At 34.6% G+C, this 12,020-nt stretch overlaps 2 protein-coding genes across 2 annotated transcripts; one reads left to right on the top strand and one right to left on the bottom strand.

Moving 5' to 3' along the window:
- The first annotated feature begins 4,860 nt into the window (after window positions 1-4,860).
- Window positions 4,861-5,415, top strand: LOC133337129 (larval cuticle protein A2B-like). The gene is made up of 2 exons (XM_061545390.1): window positions 4,861-4,872; window positions 4,984-5,415. The coding sequence occupies exons 1-2, from the start codon at window positions 4,861-4,863 to the stop codon at window positions 5,413-5,415; spliced, it is 444 nt and encodes a 147-aa protein (XP_061401374.1).
- Window positions 5,416-9,493: 4,078 nt separating this feature from the next.
- On the bottom strand, window positions 9,494-10,382 carry LOC133337130 (cuticle protein 19.8-like). Its single transcript, XM_061545391.1, has 2 exons — window positions 10,315-10,382; window positions 9,494-10,222 (listed from the first exon to the last, which is right to left on the bottom strand). Exons 1-2 carry the CDS (start codon window positions 10,324-10,326, stop codon window positions 9,494-9,496), a joined length of 741 nt encoding a protein of 246 aa, XP_061401375.1. The 5' UTR covers window positions 10,327-10,382.
- Between the last annotated feature and the right edge of the window lie 1,638 nt (window positions 10,383-12,020).

Below are 12,020 nucleotides of genomic sequence, written 5' to 3'. Positions count from 1 at the left end.
AATAATTTATAGTTAATATTTTGTCATTGAGACCCATTCATTGTTATTCAAAGCGATACTCACAAACAATAATTGTTTCATTGAGTTCTTCATGCGAGTATGATGCTAGCTTTAGTACAAATGTACACATATGTATATGCATGTTTGTATGTATGGGTATTTACCTTGCGTAAATTCCAAGAATAACGCCAAAATAAACTGTAAATAGAAGAACAGTTCACATAGTTTGAAATATCGGATATTTCTATTTGCTTCTTTAAATATATCCACTTCCGGAAGTTAAGTGGCGGGTAACATTACAAAGCCATTGTCAACATTTTATATATTAATTTTTTTAGATGACTCATGAGAAATGGAATTCTATTAATTATTTTACTACTGTTCCCAAAGAAATGCTAATGTGAGAATCGGTGGATATTAAAGTTTGAAAAATTGGTGTTTGGTTTATACGGTAATTTGGGTATATATTCATTGTCAACAACCGAAATATTTGTTTGAGACTCCAGAAAGTATATTTATTGACCAGAAGAAAATTCTTTGTCGATGTATCCATGTCCATCGCAATATTTGAAATAGAACAGACATTGCTATTACTCCTAAGAAGTTGCTCCACATGTTGACTTAGTTCCTATATAACGGTAATACAAATTTTTCATAAGGCGTGGATTTTTTAAAGAATATTTTTCTAAGGCCTTCATAAGGCGTGGATTTTTTAAAGAATATTTTTCTAAGGCCTTCATAAGGCGTGGATTTTTTAAAGAATATTTTTCTAAGGCCTTCATAAGGCGTGGATTTTTTAAAGAATATTTTTCTATGGTCTTCATTAGGCGTGGATTTTTTAAAGAATATTTTTCTATGGTCTTCATTAGGCGTGGATTTTTTTAAAGAATATTTTCCTATGGTCTTCATAAGGCGTGGATTTATTAAAGAATATTTTTCAATGCAACTGGGCGTGGATTTTTTAAAGAATATTTTCCTATGGTCTTCATAAGGCGTGGATTTTTTAAAGAATATTTTTCTAAGACCTTCATAAGGCGTAGATTTTTTAAAGAATATTCTTCTAAGGCCTTCATAAGGCGTAGATTTTTTAAAGAATATTTTTCTAAGGCCTTCATAAGGCGTGGATTTTTTAAAGAATATTTTTCTATGGTCTTCATAAGGCGTGGATTTTTTAAAGAATATTTTTCTATGGTCTTCATATGGCGTGGATTTTTTAAAGAATATTTTTCTATGGTCTTCATATGGCGTGGATTTTTTAAAGAATATTTTTCTATGGTCTTCATAAGGCGTGGATTTTTTTAAGAATATTTTTCTAAGGCAAGCCAGCCAAGGCGTGGATTTTTTTAAGAATATTTTTCTAAGGCCTTCATAAGGCGTGGATTTTTTAAAGAATATTTTTCTAAGGCCTTCATAAGGCGTGGATTTTTTAAAGAATATTTTTCTAAGGCCTTCATAAGGCGTGGATTTTTTAAAGAATATTTTTCTAAGGCCTTCATAAGGCGTGGATTTTTTAAAGAATATTTTTCTAAGGCCTTCATAAGGCGTGGATTTTTTAAAGAATATTTTTCTAAGGCCTTCATAAGGCGTGGATTTTTTAAAGAATATTTTTCTAAGGCCTTCATAAGGCGTGGATTTTTTAAAGAATATTTTTCTAAGGCCTTCATAAGGCGTGGATTTTTTAAAGAATATTTTTCTAAGGCCTTCATAAGGCGTGGATTTTTTAAAGAATATTTTTCTAAGGCCTTCATAAGGCGTGGATTTTTTAAAGAATATTTTTCTAAGGCCTTCATAAGGCGTGGATTTTTTAAAGAATATTTTTCTAAGGCATGGATTTTTTAAAGAATATTTTTCTAAGGCATGGATTTTTTAAAGAATATTTTTCTAAGACCTTCATAAGGCGTGGATTTTTTACAGAATATTTTTCTAAGGCCTTCATAAGGCGTGGATTTTTTAAAGAAAATCTTTTCAAGGGCTTCATAAGGCATGGATTTTTTAAAGAATATTTCTCTAAGGCCTTCATAAGGCGTGGATGTTTTAAAGAATATTTTTCTAAGGCCTTCATAAGGCGTGGATTTTTTAAAGAATATTTTTCTAAGGCCTTCATAAGGCGTGGATTTTTTATAGAATATTTTTCTAAGGCCTTCATAAGGCGTGGATTTTTTAAAGAATATTTTTCTATGGCCTTCATAAGGCGTGGATTTTTTAAAGAATATTTTTCTAAGGCCTTCATAAGGCGTTGATTTTTTAAAGAATATTTTTCTAAGGCCTTCATAAGGCGTGGATTTTTTAAAGAATATTTTTCTAAGGCCTTCATAAGGCGTGGATTTTTTAAAGAATATTTTTCTAAGGCCTTCATAAGGCGTGGATTTTTTAAAGAATATTTTTCTAAGGCCTTCATAAGGCGTGGATTTTTTAAAGAATATTTTTCTAAGGCCTTCATAAGGCGTGGATTTTTTAAAGAATATTTTTCTAAGGCCTTCATAAGGCGTGGATTTTTTAAAGAATATTTTTCTAAGGCCTTCATAAGGCGTGGATTTTTTAAAGAATATTTTTCTAAGGCCTTCATAAGGCGTGGATTTTTTAAAGAATATTTTTCTAAGGCCTTCATAAGGCGTGGATTTTTTAAAGAATATTTTTCTAAGGCCTTCATAAGGCGTGGATTTTTTAAAGAATATTTTTCTAAGGCCTTCATAAGGCGTGGATTTTTTAAAGAATATTTTTCTAAGGCCTTCATAAGGCGGGAGACTTAATTACACCAATGCACGATACGATCAATTTATGCCCATTTTCGGTATTTTAAAGTTTTGAGAATATTTTCCCACCAAAGTTGGCCGGGTCCAACATTTTATACACTCAACCACAAAAATATGTTTTACCATGCAGCGTTCAAATCATCGGAGTTTTGTTTTCTTTTTTGATAATATTGATAAGATTTTACTCCCAAAGAGAATCTGATATTAGAGATCCACATTTATGTTATACCCCACAAATGGTGCAGGATATGATATAGTCTACCTTACCGACTGATTTTAATTTGATTTCTGCACGAAACTAGGTTTTGAGGAGACCATTGTGTATTATTGTTCCTAGACCCATCTCATAACATGAGTCAATCTAGCTACATATGTGTTTCCGTCCGTATGTCTATTATAATTTCAATTAGATTAGATCCAAAAATTCAGTTTCAACTCTGTCTCTTCCAAAATCTTGAGAGTAGGGTATTTTGTTGCATTCTGAGTGATCCGATTTGGATGAAATTTGGCACAGATTACTTAATTGGCCCAAGGACGAACCCTATTGAAATTGGAGAAAATCGGTCGACGTATAGGCATAGCTCCCATAAAAGGGTACCCCCAAATTTTCGGTATTTTGAGGTTCTTGAGCGCGTTTTTTAATTGAATTCGCTGAAATTTGGTACTTTGGGTTCTTATTGGGTAGCAAATCTCCCTACCAAAAATTATAAATATAGGTCCATTTTTTCGGATAGCTCCCATAAAAGGGTACCCCCAAATTTTCGATATTTTGAGGTTCTTGAGCGCGTTTTTTAATTGAATTCGCTGAAATTTGGTACTTTGAGTTCTTATTGGGTAGCAAATCTCCCTATCAAAAATTATAAATAAAGGTCCATTTTTTCGGATAGCTCCCATAAAAGGGTACCCCCAAATTTTCGATATTTTGAGGTTCTTGAGCGCGTTTTTTAATTGAATTCGCTGAAATTTGGTACTTTGAGTTCTTATTGGGTATCAAATCTCTCTATCAAAAATTATAAATAAAGGTCCATTTTTTCGGAGAGCCCCCATATAAGGGTACCCCCAATTTTCGGTATTTTCGGGTTCTTGGGCACGTTTTATAACGGAATTCTCTGAAATTTTGTACATTGGGTTCTTATTGGGTACCAAATTACTCCACTAAACATTATAAAAATATGTCCAATTTTTCTGGTAGTCCCCATATAACGGTACCCCAAAATTTTTGGTATTTTGGGGGTTCTGATCGTATTTTTCGACCGAATTGACTGTAATTTAGTTAGTCGAGTTCTTATTAGGTAGCAAATCTCTCCACTATAAATTATAAATATTGGTCAATTTTTTCTGGTATCCCATATATAAGGGTACCCCTCAATTTTCGTATTTTGAGGTTCTTGAACCAAATTTTTTTATACCCTTCACCACACTGTGGTACAGGGTATTATGTCTTATGCATATGTTTGTAACAGGCAAAAGGAAACGACATACACACTTTTGAGAATATGCATATGCGATTTAAGCACGAAATTTGGCACAGCGTAACAAATTAGGCCTAGAATGATGTGTGTTAAGTTTCCTGAAAATTGGTTCAGATTTATATATAGCTCCCATATATATTTTCGTCCGATTAAATGTAAATTGTGCACCAAAGTCCATATATGTCTTTCGATTTGCACGAAATTTGGCACAGCGTAATGAATTATCTCTAGAATGATGTGTGTTAAGTTTCCTGAAAATCGGTTCAGATTTAGTTACATATCTTATATATATTTTCGTCCGATTTAAGGTAAAGTGTGCACAAAAGTCCCTATATATCTCTCGATTTGCACTAAATTTGGCTCAGCGTAATGAATTGGGTCTATATGTGTGCTAAGTTTCCTGAAATCGGTTTTGATTTAGATATAGCTTCTATATCTGACCAAATGAACAATTTAGTATCGGTTGCAGAATGACGTGTTTATGGTTCCAAATTCATTTTACTGATCCGTTAAAAATGCGACGTCTGTTAGGATTCATCTGTTGAATATACTCAAAGTGGTGAAGGGTATCATAAAGTCGGCCCCGTCTGTAAAGAACAAATTAAACAAAACTAAAAAAACCAAACCTAACAACAATGGCCTACAAGGTGGGTAGAAGAAGATTGCAAATATTGGTATATAATAAATAAAAGAACATAAATAATAGAGAAAAAAAATGTATAAAATTCGAAAAAATGTGCTAACGAAATTTGGTATTCCCTTTACAGTTTGTTATCGCTCTCGCTTTCGTTGCTGCCGCCAGCGCTGCTGTCATCGTACCCAGTGCTCCCGTTTTGGCCAAGACTGTCGAACTTGAAGAATACGATCCTCATCCCCAATACAAATACGGTTATGATGTGCAAGATGCTCTCTCGGGTGACAACAAGGGTCATGTTGAAGAACGTGATGGTGATATCGTTCGTGGTGAATACTCTTTGATCGATGCTGATGGTTACAAACGTACCGTCAGCTATGTTGCCGATCCCATCAACGGTTTCAACGCTGTCGTCCGCCGTGATCCTCTTGTTGCCGTTGCCGCTCCCGTCGTCAAAGCTGCCCCTGTTGTTGCTGCCGCTCCAGTAGTTAAAGCTGCTCCCGTAGTTGCCGCTCCTTATGTTGCCCCAGCCGCTTATGCCGTCAGAAATTTGTAAAAAGGGAAACTGCTTGTTGAGACTTGTAGCTTTCGTTGTTGACCAGTTTTAGTTTAATTTAAATAAATGTTATTAATTTTTTGAACAAAAAAAACATTTTTTTTTTTTAGTATTTTGGATTTTTTTAGTTAGTCTGTGTTTATAGATGCAACTTTTTTAAGCAACTCTTCTCTTTTGAATTTCTTCCCCCTTGTCACTTTTTATATCTCTCACTTATAAGAACTCAGCAGAGTTGCTTACAAAAGTTGCATGTATAAACCCAGACTTATGAAGCTCCAGACAATTTGGAGTTAATTTAAAAATATATGTCAAATTCTGAATTTGTACTCAATTTCTTAAAGATACCGTAATATTTTGGAATATCGGATGTCTCATAATTTTGCTGAAAATTAGTTCTTTCATACGCGCGAAGTATCCGGGTGGATCCAAATTTTGCACAATCTTATACTATGTGAAGATGGAGCATAATTCCTCGTAATTCCGACACGAACGATCAACATTTTAAGCACATTGAGAATTCGAATTGTTAATCGTTATATTTTCTCCCAATCTAGATGAGATGTAAATATGGGACTCATATCGACCGGTTGAACTTATAACCGGGTCCCAGTTTTGGTACACCCCTTATAACATATTTTTACCGAATTTTCCAGCAGAAGTTCGCTAATTTGGCATTGCTGGTTCTTGGATGTCGAAAAATATCTTTGCAGAAAATTGTCAATATATTTTTCTTCTTGACCCCCAATTTGTAAGTGCCCCTCAACGTGTGAAGTATTTTCCTAGGCTCACATTTCAGTCAAAGTGTCTGTTAATAACTTCTTCGGATAGAAATCTCAATAAGGGTACATATACCCCTTTATGAAGATTAAATGGATTTCTGCTGTGGATTTCAATGGCTGCAAATTGACAGTCCGGGTTCTTGGTGATAAAAAACTTGTTCTCATACAATATTCAAATTAAGATCATGTTCTGACTGTCGAAGAGCCTGTAATTAGACTTTCTGTGTTCTCGGTTGTCCAAAAACTTCAAATGGTTCTTGAATGGTTTTTATACGCTCAGCATTATGGCTACTTAGGGTATTTTCACTTTCATACGCAAAATTGTTCCTCATATAAATATTGGTTTTAAACTCCACATTTCTTTGGACCGAATCCGTTTAACACTATTTGATATCGATTTAGGTGCAGATAACTCTCGAAGGGAGTAACCGATTTCATCCAAATTTTGCAGATCGTAATATTTCCTCCAAACTTAGTTCGTTACTTACACAAAAGGTTCAAAAATGAAAATTAATTTTATAATATCATGCGAAAGGACAATACGATTTGAGCCAAACTTTGCAAAACCTAAAATCTTTACCAAGCCTACGGACGGTTATGAATGACCGTCCGTCCGTCCGTCTGCCCATGTTAAATTGTAAACAAAGTACAGGTCGCATTTATGATCCGAATTGGATGAAATTTGTCACAGCTCATTTGTTTGGTCCAAGGACGAACCCTATTGAAATTGGGAAAAATCGGTTCAGATTTAGATATAGCTCCCCAGGGACGTACGCAGGGGGGCGGCCCGAGGGACCCGGCGCCCCCCCGAAATTAATTTTTTCACAGTAAATTTATGTTTACAACAGCGAATTTTTTCATTTTGTGCTACCGGGCACATAGGTTCAGATTTTATGTAATTGGTGCACCAAAGTCCCTATATATCTTTCGATTTTACGAATTTGGTATAGTGTACTGAATTAAATCTAGAATGATGTTACTAAGCTGCGTGAAAAGATCCATAGCTAGGCCGAATGACACAACGTACTGAAGTAATATATATTAGTCTCTGGCAATTTTCCCTGAAATATTTTAACAATGCCTGTATAATGTTGGGATTATATAATGGGACTTAACGATCTAATACGGGTCAATATTTTAAAAACTTGTAAATCTCATATGAAGCGAACGGAATATCCAATTTCATCCAAAACTTTACATATGCTAATATATTTTCCTTTAATAGATCAAGTTGGTCCACACGTTCTGGTATCTTTCCCACAAGTGTTAAAATTATGATTTTTTAATACAATATCAAAATAATGGAATGAATTATTTAATTCAAACATTGCAAACCTCGAAAGATGATCAACTCTTTGAATAAACATATTATTCCGTAGACCTCCCCAAATCATAGGATGAGGGTATATTTCTGTCGGCACCAACGACTGACACTTTTTTATTTGTTTTTAGCACAAATATAACTGCACCGCACCATTTTGCGTATTTTAAAGGTATTTTCGATGGTAAACATGAATTTTCATAAAAAGACTAATTTTCTAGTCAAAAGGACTGAAAACAACTGTTTTAAAGAAAATCGGTAAATGATTTCATACAGCCTCTTTACGGATTAAATTACGGATTAAAGTGTGGATTCGAGTGGTTGAAGATTGGTGTTCTGTGTTCTTGGTGATAAAAAAGTATTCACAAAATTTCCGGTGGTCTGAACATGGACAAAATTCCATATGAAGATCCGTCTTAGATCCCCCCTAGAATCCGAATATTTTAAATTGTAATTCTTCTGTCTTTAATTTGGTACTTCGTTTTCTCATGGGTCCCGACCGACATAAATATGATCGATCATAATAAAATTTTAATGTCGAGTTCCCCATATACGTCTGTCAGTAAGATATTATCTTTGAAATTTTGCACATACATTATTTATTTATTATATTCTAAATCCTCATGGCCAATAAATAGAATAACAAATTCATTCTTTCATAAAAAATCCCGACAGATTTTAGGTATTTGAACCCCTGGGGTTAAAATTTCTGGGAGTCAGAAAAATATTATTTAAAAAATCCACGCCTTTTTGGCAGTTAGAAAAATATTATTTAAAAAATCCACGCCTTTTTGGCAGTTAGAAAAATATTATTTAAAAAATCCACGCCTTTTTGGCAGTTAGAAAAATATTATTTAAAAAATCCACGCCTTTTTGGCAGTTAGAAAAATATTATTTAAAAAATCCACGCCTTTTTGGCAGTTAGAAAAATATTATTTAAAAAATCCACGCCTTTTTGGCAGTTAGAAAAATATTATTTAAAAAATCCACGCCTTTTTGGCAGTTAGAAAAATATTATTTAAAAAATCCACGCCTTTTTGGCAGTTAGAAAAATATTATTTAAAAAATCCACGCCTTTTTGGCAGTTAGAAAAATATTATTTAAAAAATCCACGCCTTTTTGGCAGTTAGAAAAATATTATTTAAAAAATCCACGCCTTTTTGGCAGTTAGAAAAATATTATTTAAAAAATCCACGCCTTTTTGGCAGTTAGAAAAATATTATTTAAAAAATCCACGCCTTTTTGGCAGTTAGAAAAATATTATTTAAAAAATCCTCGCCTTCTTGGCAGTTAGAAAAATATTATTTAAAAAATCCACGCCTTTTTGGCAGTTAGAAAAATATTATTTAAAAAATCCACGCCTTTTTGGCAGTTAGAAAAATATTATTTAAAAAATCCTCGCCTTCTTGGCAGTTAGAAAAATATTATTTAAAAAATCCACGCCTTTTTGGAAGTCAGAAAAATCGTTTTTAAAAAATCCACGCCTTTTTGGGAGTCAGAAAAATCGTATTTAAAAAATCCACGCCTTTGGAGAAGTTGAAAAAATATTATTTAAAAAATCCTTGTCTTTAGAGAAGTCTAAAAAAATATTCGAAAAGTCCTTGCCTTTTTGGGAGTTGCAAAAATTTATTTAAAAAATCCATGCCTTTTTGGGATACTAAGGTGTTTTGTTTAGCGTTTTCTTACTGAGTCTATAGTAGGGTATTTCTGGAGGAGCTTAGGAAAATCCAATTAAACGAAGCTGAATAATTTTCCCAGCTTCTAATTCCCATAGTGAATGCAAATAACCAATATTTCTTCTGTGGTCGATAGCAAAGACCAACACCGTAGAGTTGTTCCGGTAGTTATCTTTGCTTATACTAAAACCGCATTAAATCTCCGAATCTAAATTTTTTTCATATCACATTTATTAAGATTAAGATTAAACAAAAACTAGTCAACAATCGGGACGGCTACAAAGCTAAACCCTTGATAAAAATTACAAATTGCGTACGGCATAACCAGCTGGCAAAGCATAGTTGAATGGGGCAGCAACGTAAGGAGCTGGAGCAGCTACATATGGTGCTGGAGCGGCAACATAGGGAGCTGGGGCAGCGGCAACAACGGGGGCGGCAGCTTTAACAAATGGAGCTGTGGCAGAGTAGGTTACGGCAGCGCTGAAGGGAGCAGGAGCAACGAAAGGGGCAGCCTTGACAATTGGAGCAGCTACAGGGGCAGCAGCAACAACGGGAGCAGCCTTAACAACAGGGGCAGCTACTGGAGCAGCGGCAACAACGGGGGCAGCCTTGACAATGGGAGCAGCTACTGGGGCAGCAGCAACAACGGGAGCAGCCTTAACAACAGGTGCAGCAGCAACTACGGGAGCAGCCTTAACAACTGGGGCAGCAGCAACAACGGGAGCGGCGGCGACGATGGGTTCACGACGAACAACAGCATTGAAACCATTGACGGGATCGGCAACATAGCTAACAGTACGCTTGAAACCATCAGCATCAATTACAGTATATTCACCACGAACCACATCACCATCGCGTTCCTCCACATGGCCCTTAGAGTCCCCAGAAAGACTATCCTTGACATCATAACCATATTTATATTGGGGATGAGCATCGAATTCCTCGAGTTCGGCAGTCTTGGCCAAGACGGGAGCGCTGGGTACAACAGCAGCGGCGCTGGCGGCAGCAACGAAGGCGAGGACAACAACAAACTGTAAAAATTTAATATTTTTCGAATTATTTTCAAATAATCCTTTAAATCTAAAAATCATCCATGTCTGTTTTTCGGTAACGGACAACCCACCTTGTAAGCCATTGCTTCAGGTTTAAGTTTTGTTTAATCACTTAATTTGTTCTTTACACGAAGTGTACTAAACTGTGAATATGTTTTGTCCACATTGATGGTCAGAAATTTATAGTCACCAGCTTGCCATTGAAGCGTCTTCATTAGCATTCATAGTGTGACACGTTAATGGCTGCTTGGTTTTTTTTTTTTTTTTTTTGTCGACGCATTTGTCATGAGGTCGTCTAGTGGGCAAGTGCAAAATTCTTCCATATTTGGTAGAATGTCTTTTGTGTAGTTACTAACAAATTGTTATTGTTAATACGTCACCTACGCTGTCACACATTTAATAAAATAAAAGTAATTGTTTAGTAGTAACAACAGCATGTGTGCGTGTCTGACCTTGAAAAACGCAACTAAAATTGGAAAGTGATAGTAAAAACTGTATTTAATAAAATAAATATGCATTGCAGTTCGTAGCTAATAAATATTCTGCATTTTTCCCATGAGATCAATGGCCGAGGGCAATTTTAGAAAATTAACAAAAATATAAGAGAGGAAGGGGTCGATCATATGCAGTGTAGCCAAAACTTTGTTGATAAAAAAATGATAGAAAGTTGCAAGAATCTACTAATTTTTACTATAATTTTCGATATATCGCAAAAGTCAAATTGTACATTTTTGCAGGTTCTGAAACAGACAAAGTGCTAAAAAAATTGTAAAATATGCCAAATAAAAGTGTGTTCTAATAATTCATTCTGAGACCCCCATTTATTCTAAATCTGAACAAATTTCTTTGTCGATTTAGCCCTGTCCCCCTTTCGGATTAAATACCGATACTGCTCGAATACTAAACACTTTGAAATTTTACACATATATTGCTAATACTACTAGAATTTTTGGTGTTGGACATGGGATATATTGGTCCATTTCAGAGCAACATAGGCTTCTAGGACAGCGCCAACATATAAGTAAATGTTTAGTAGTAACAACAGCATGTGTGCGTGTGTGACCTTGGAAAACGCAACTAAAATTGGAAAGTGATAGTAAAAACTGTATTAAATTGGTGGTACCCTCAATATTCTATATTTTGAACTAATTTGGGTTTTTTTTTTTGGTTCTCCCTGAGTGGAAAACCTTCCTACTAAAAATTGTCAATATTGGTTTACTTTTATAGGGTAGTCACCGTTTTACAGCCGATTTCGTTCTAATTTAATATTTTTGATTCTTATTTGGAATATCTCTCTTTACCAAAAATTAAAAATATGGGATACTATTTCGGAGTAGCCCACATAGAATGGTACCTCAAATATTCGGTGAATTTAGGCAGCTATGGTAGCTACCATATAACGATATTTTGAAGGTTATTGCAACATTTATTTTTGTAATTTCACATTGTGGGATTTTGGAGGCTGGCATAGGTGCAGATAATTATGAATCTAGGTCAAGGTTTGTACATGGTCCATATATAAAAAACGCAATATTTTTGGTATTTTTAATGTTTCAGCAGCACTTATTTGGACATACCCCCCATAAAAAAATGTTCGTCCAATGTGCACACTTTTAAGGTTTTAGAACCTTTTTCCCATCGAAGTGGCTGTAATTTTACCGTGATATATGTCTTCCTCCGTAAAATAACAATATGAATATATTATAATAATCGCGATAAAGTTGCACATCTTCGCGCAATATGAGAAAAATAAAAATAATATAGCAGATTACATCTA

This window comes from Musca vetustissima, unplaced genomic scaffold (assembly GCF_032173495.1).
Source record: "Musca vetustissima isolate MV318-11 ecotype Yass unplaced genomic scaffold, APGP_CSIRO_Mvet_v1 utg96254, whole genome shotgun sequence".
NCBI classification, from domain to species: Eukaryota; Metazoa; Arthropoda; class Insecta; order Diptera; family Muscidae; genus Musca; species Musca vetustissima.
The sequence above is the reverse complement of the archived record's forward strand: the minus strand, read 5'-3'. Positions and strand labels throughout refer to the sequence as shown.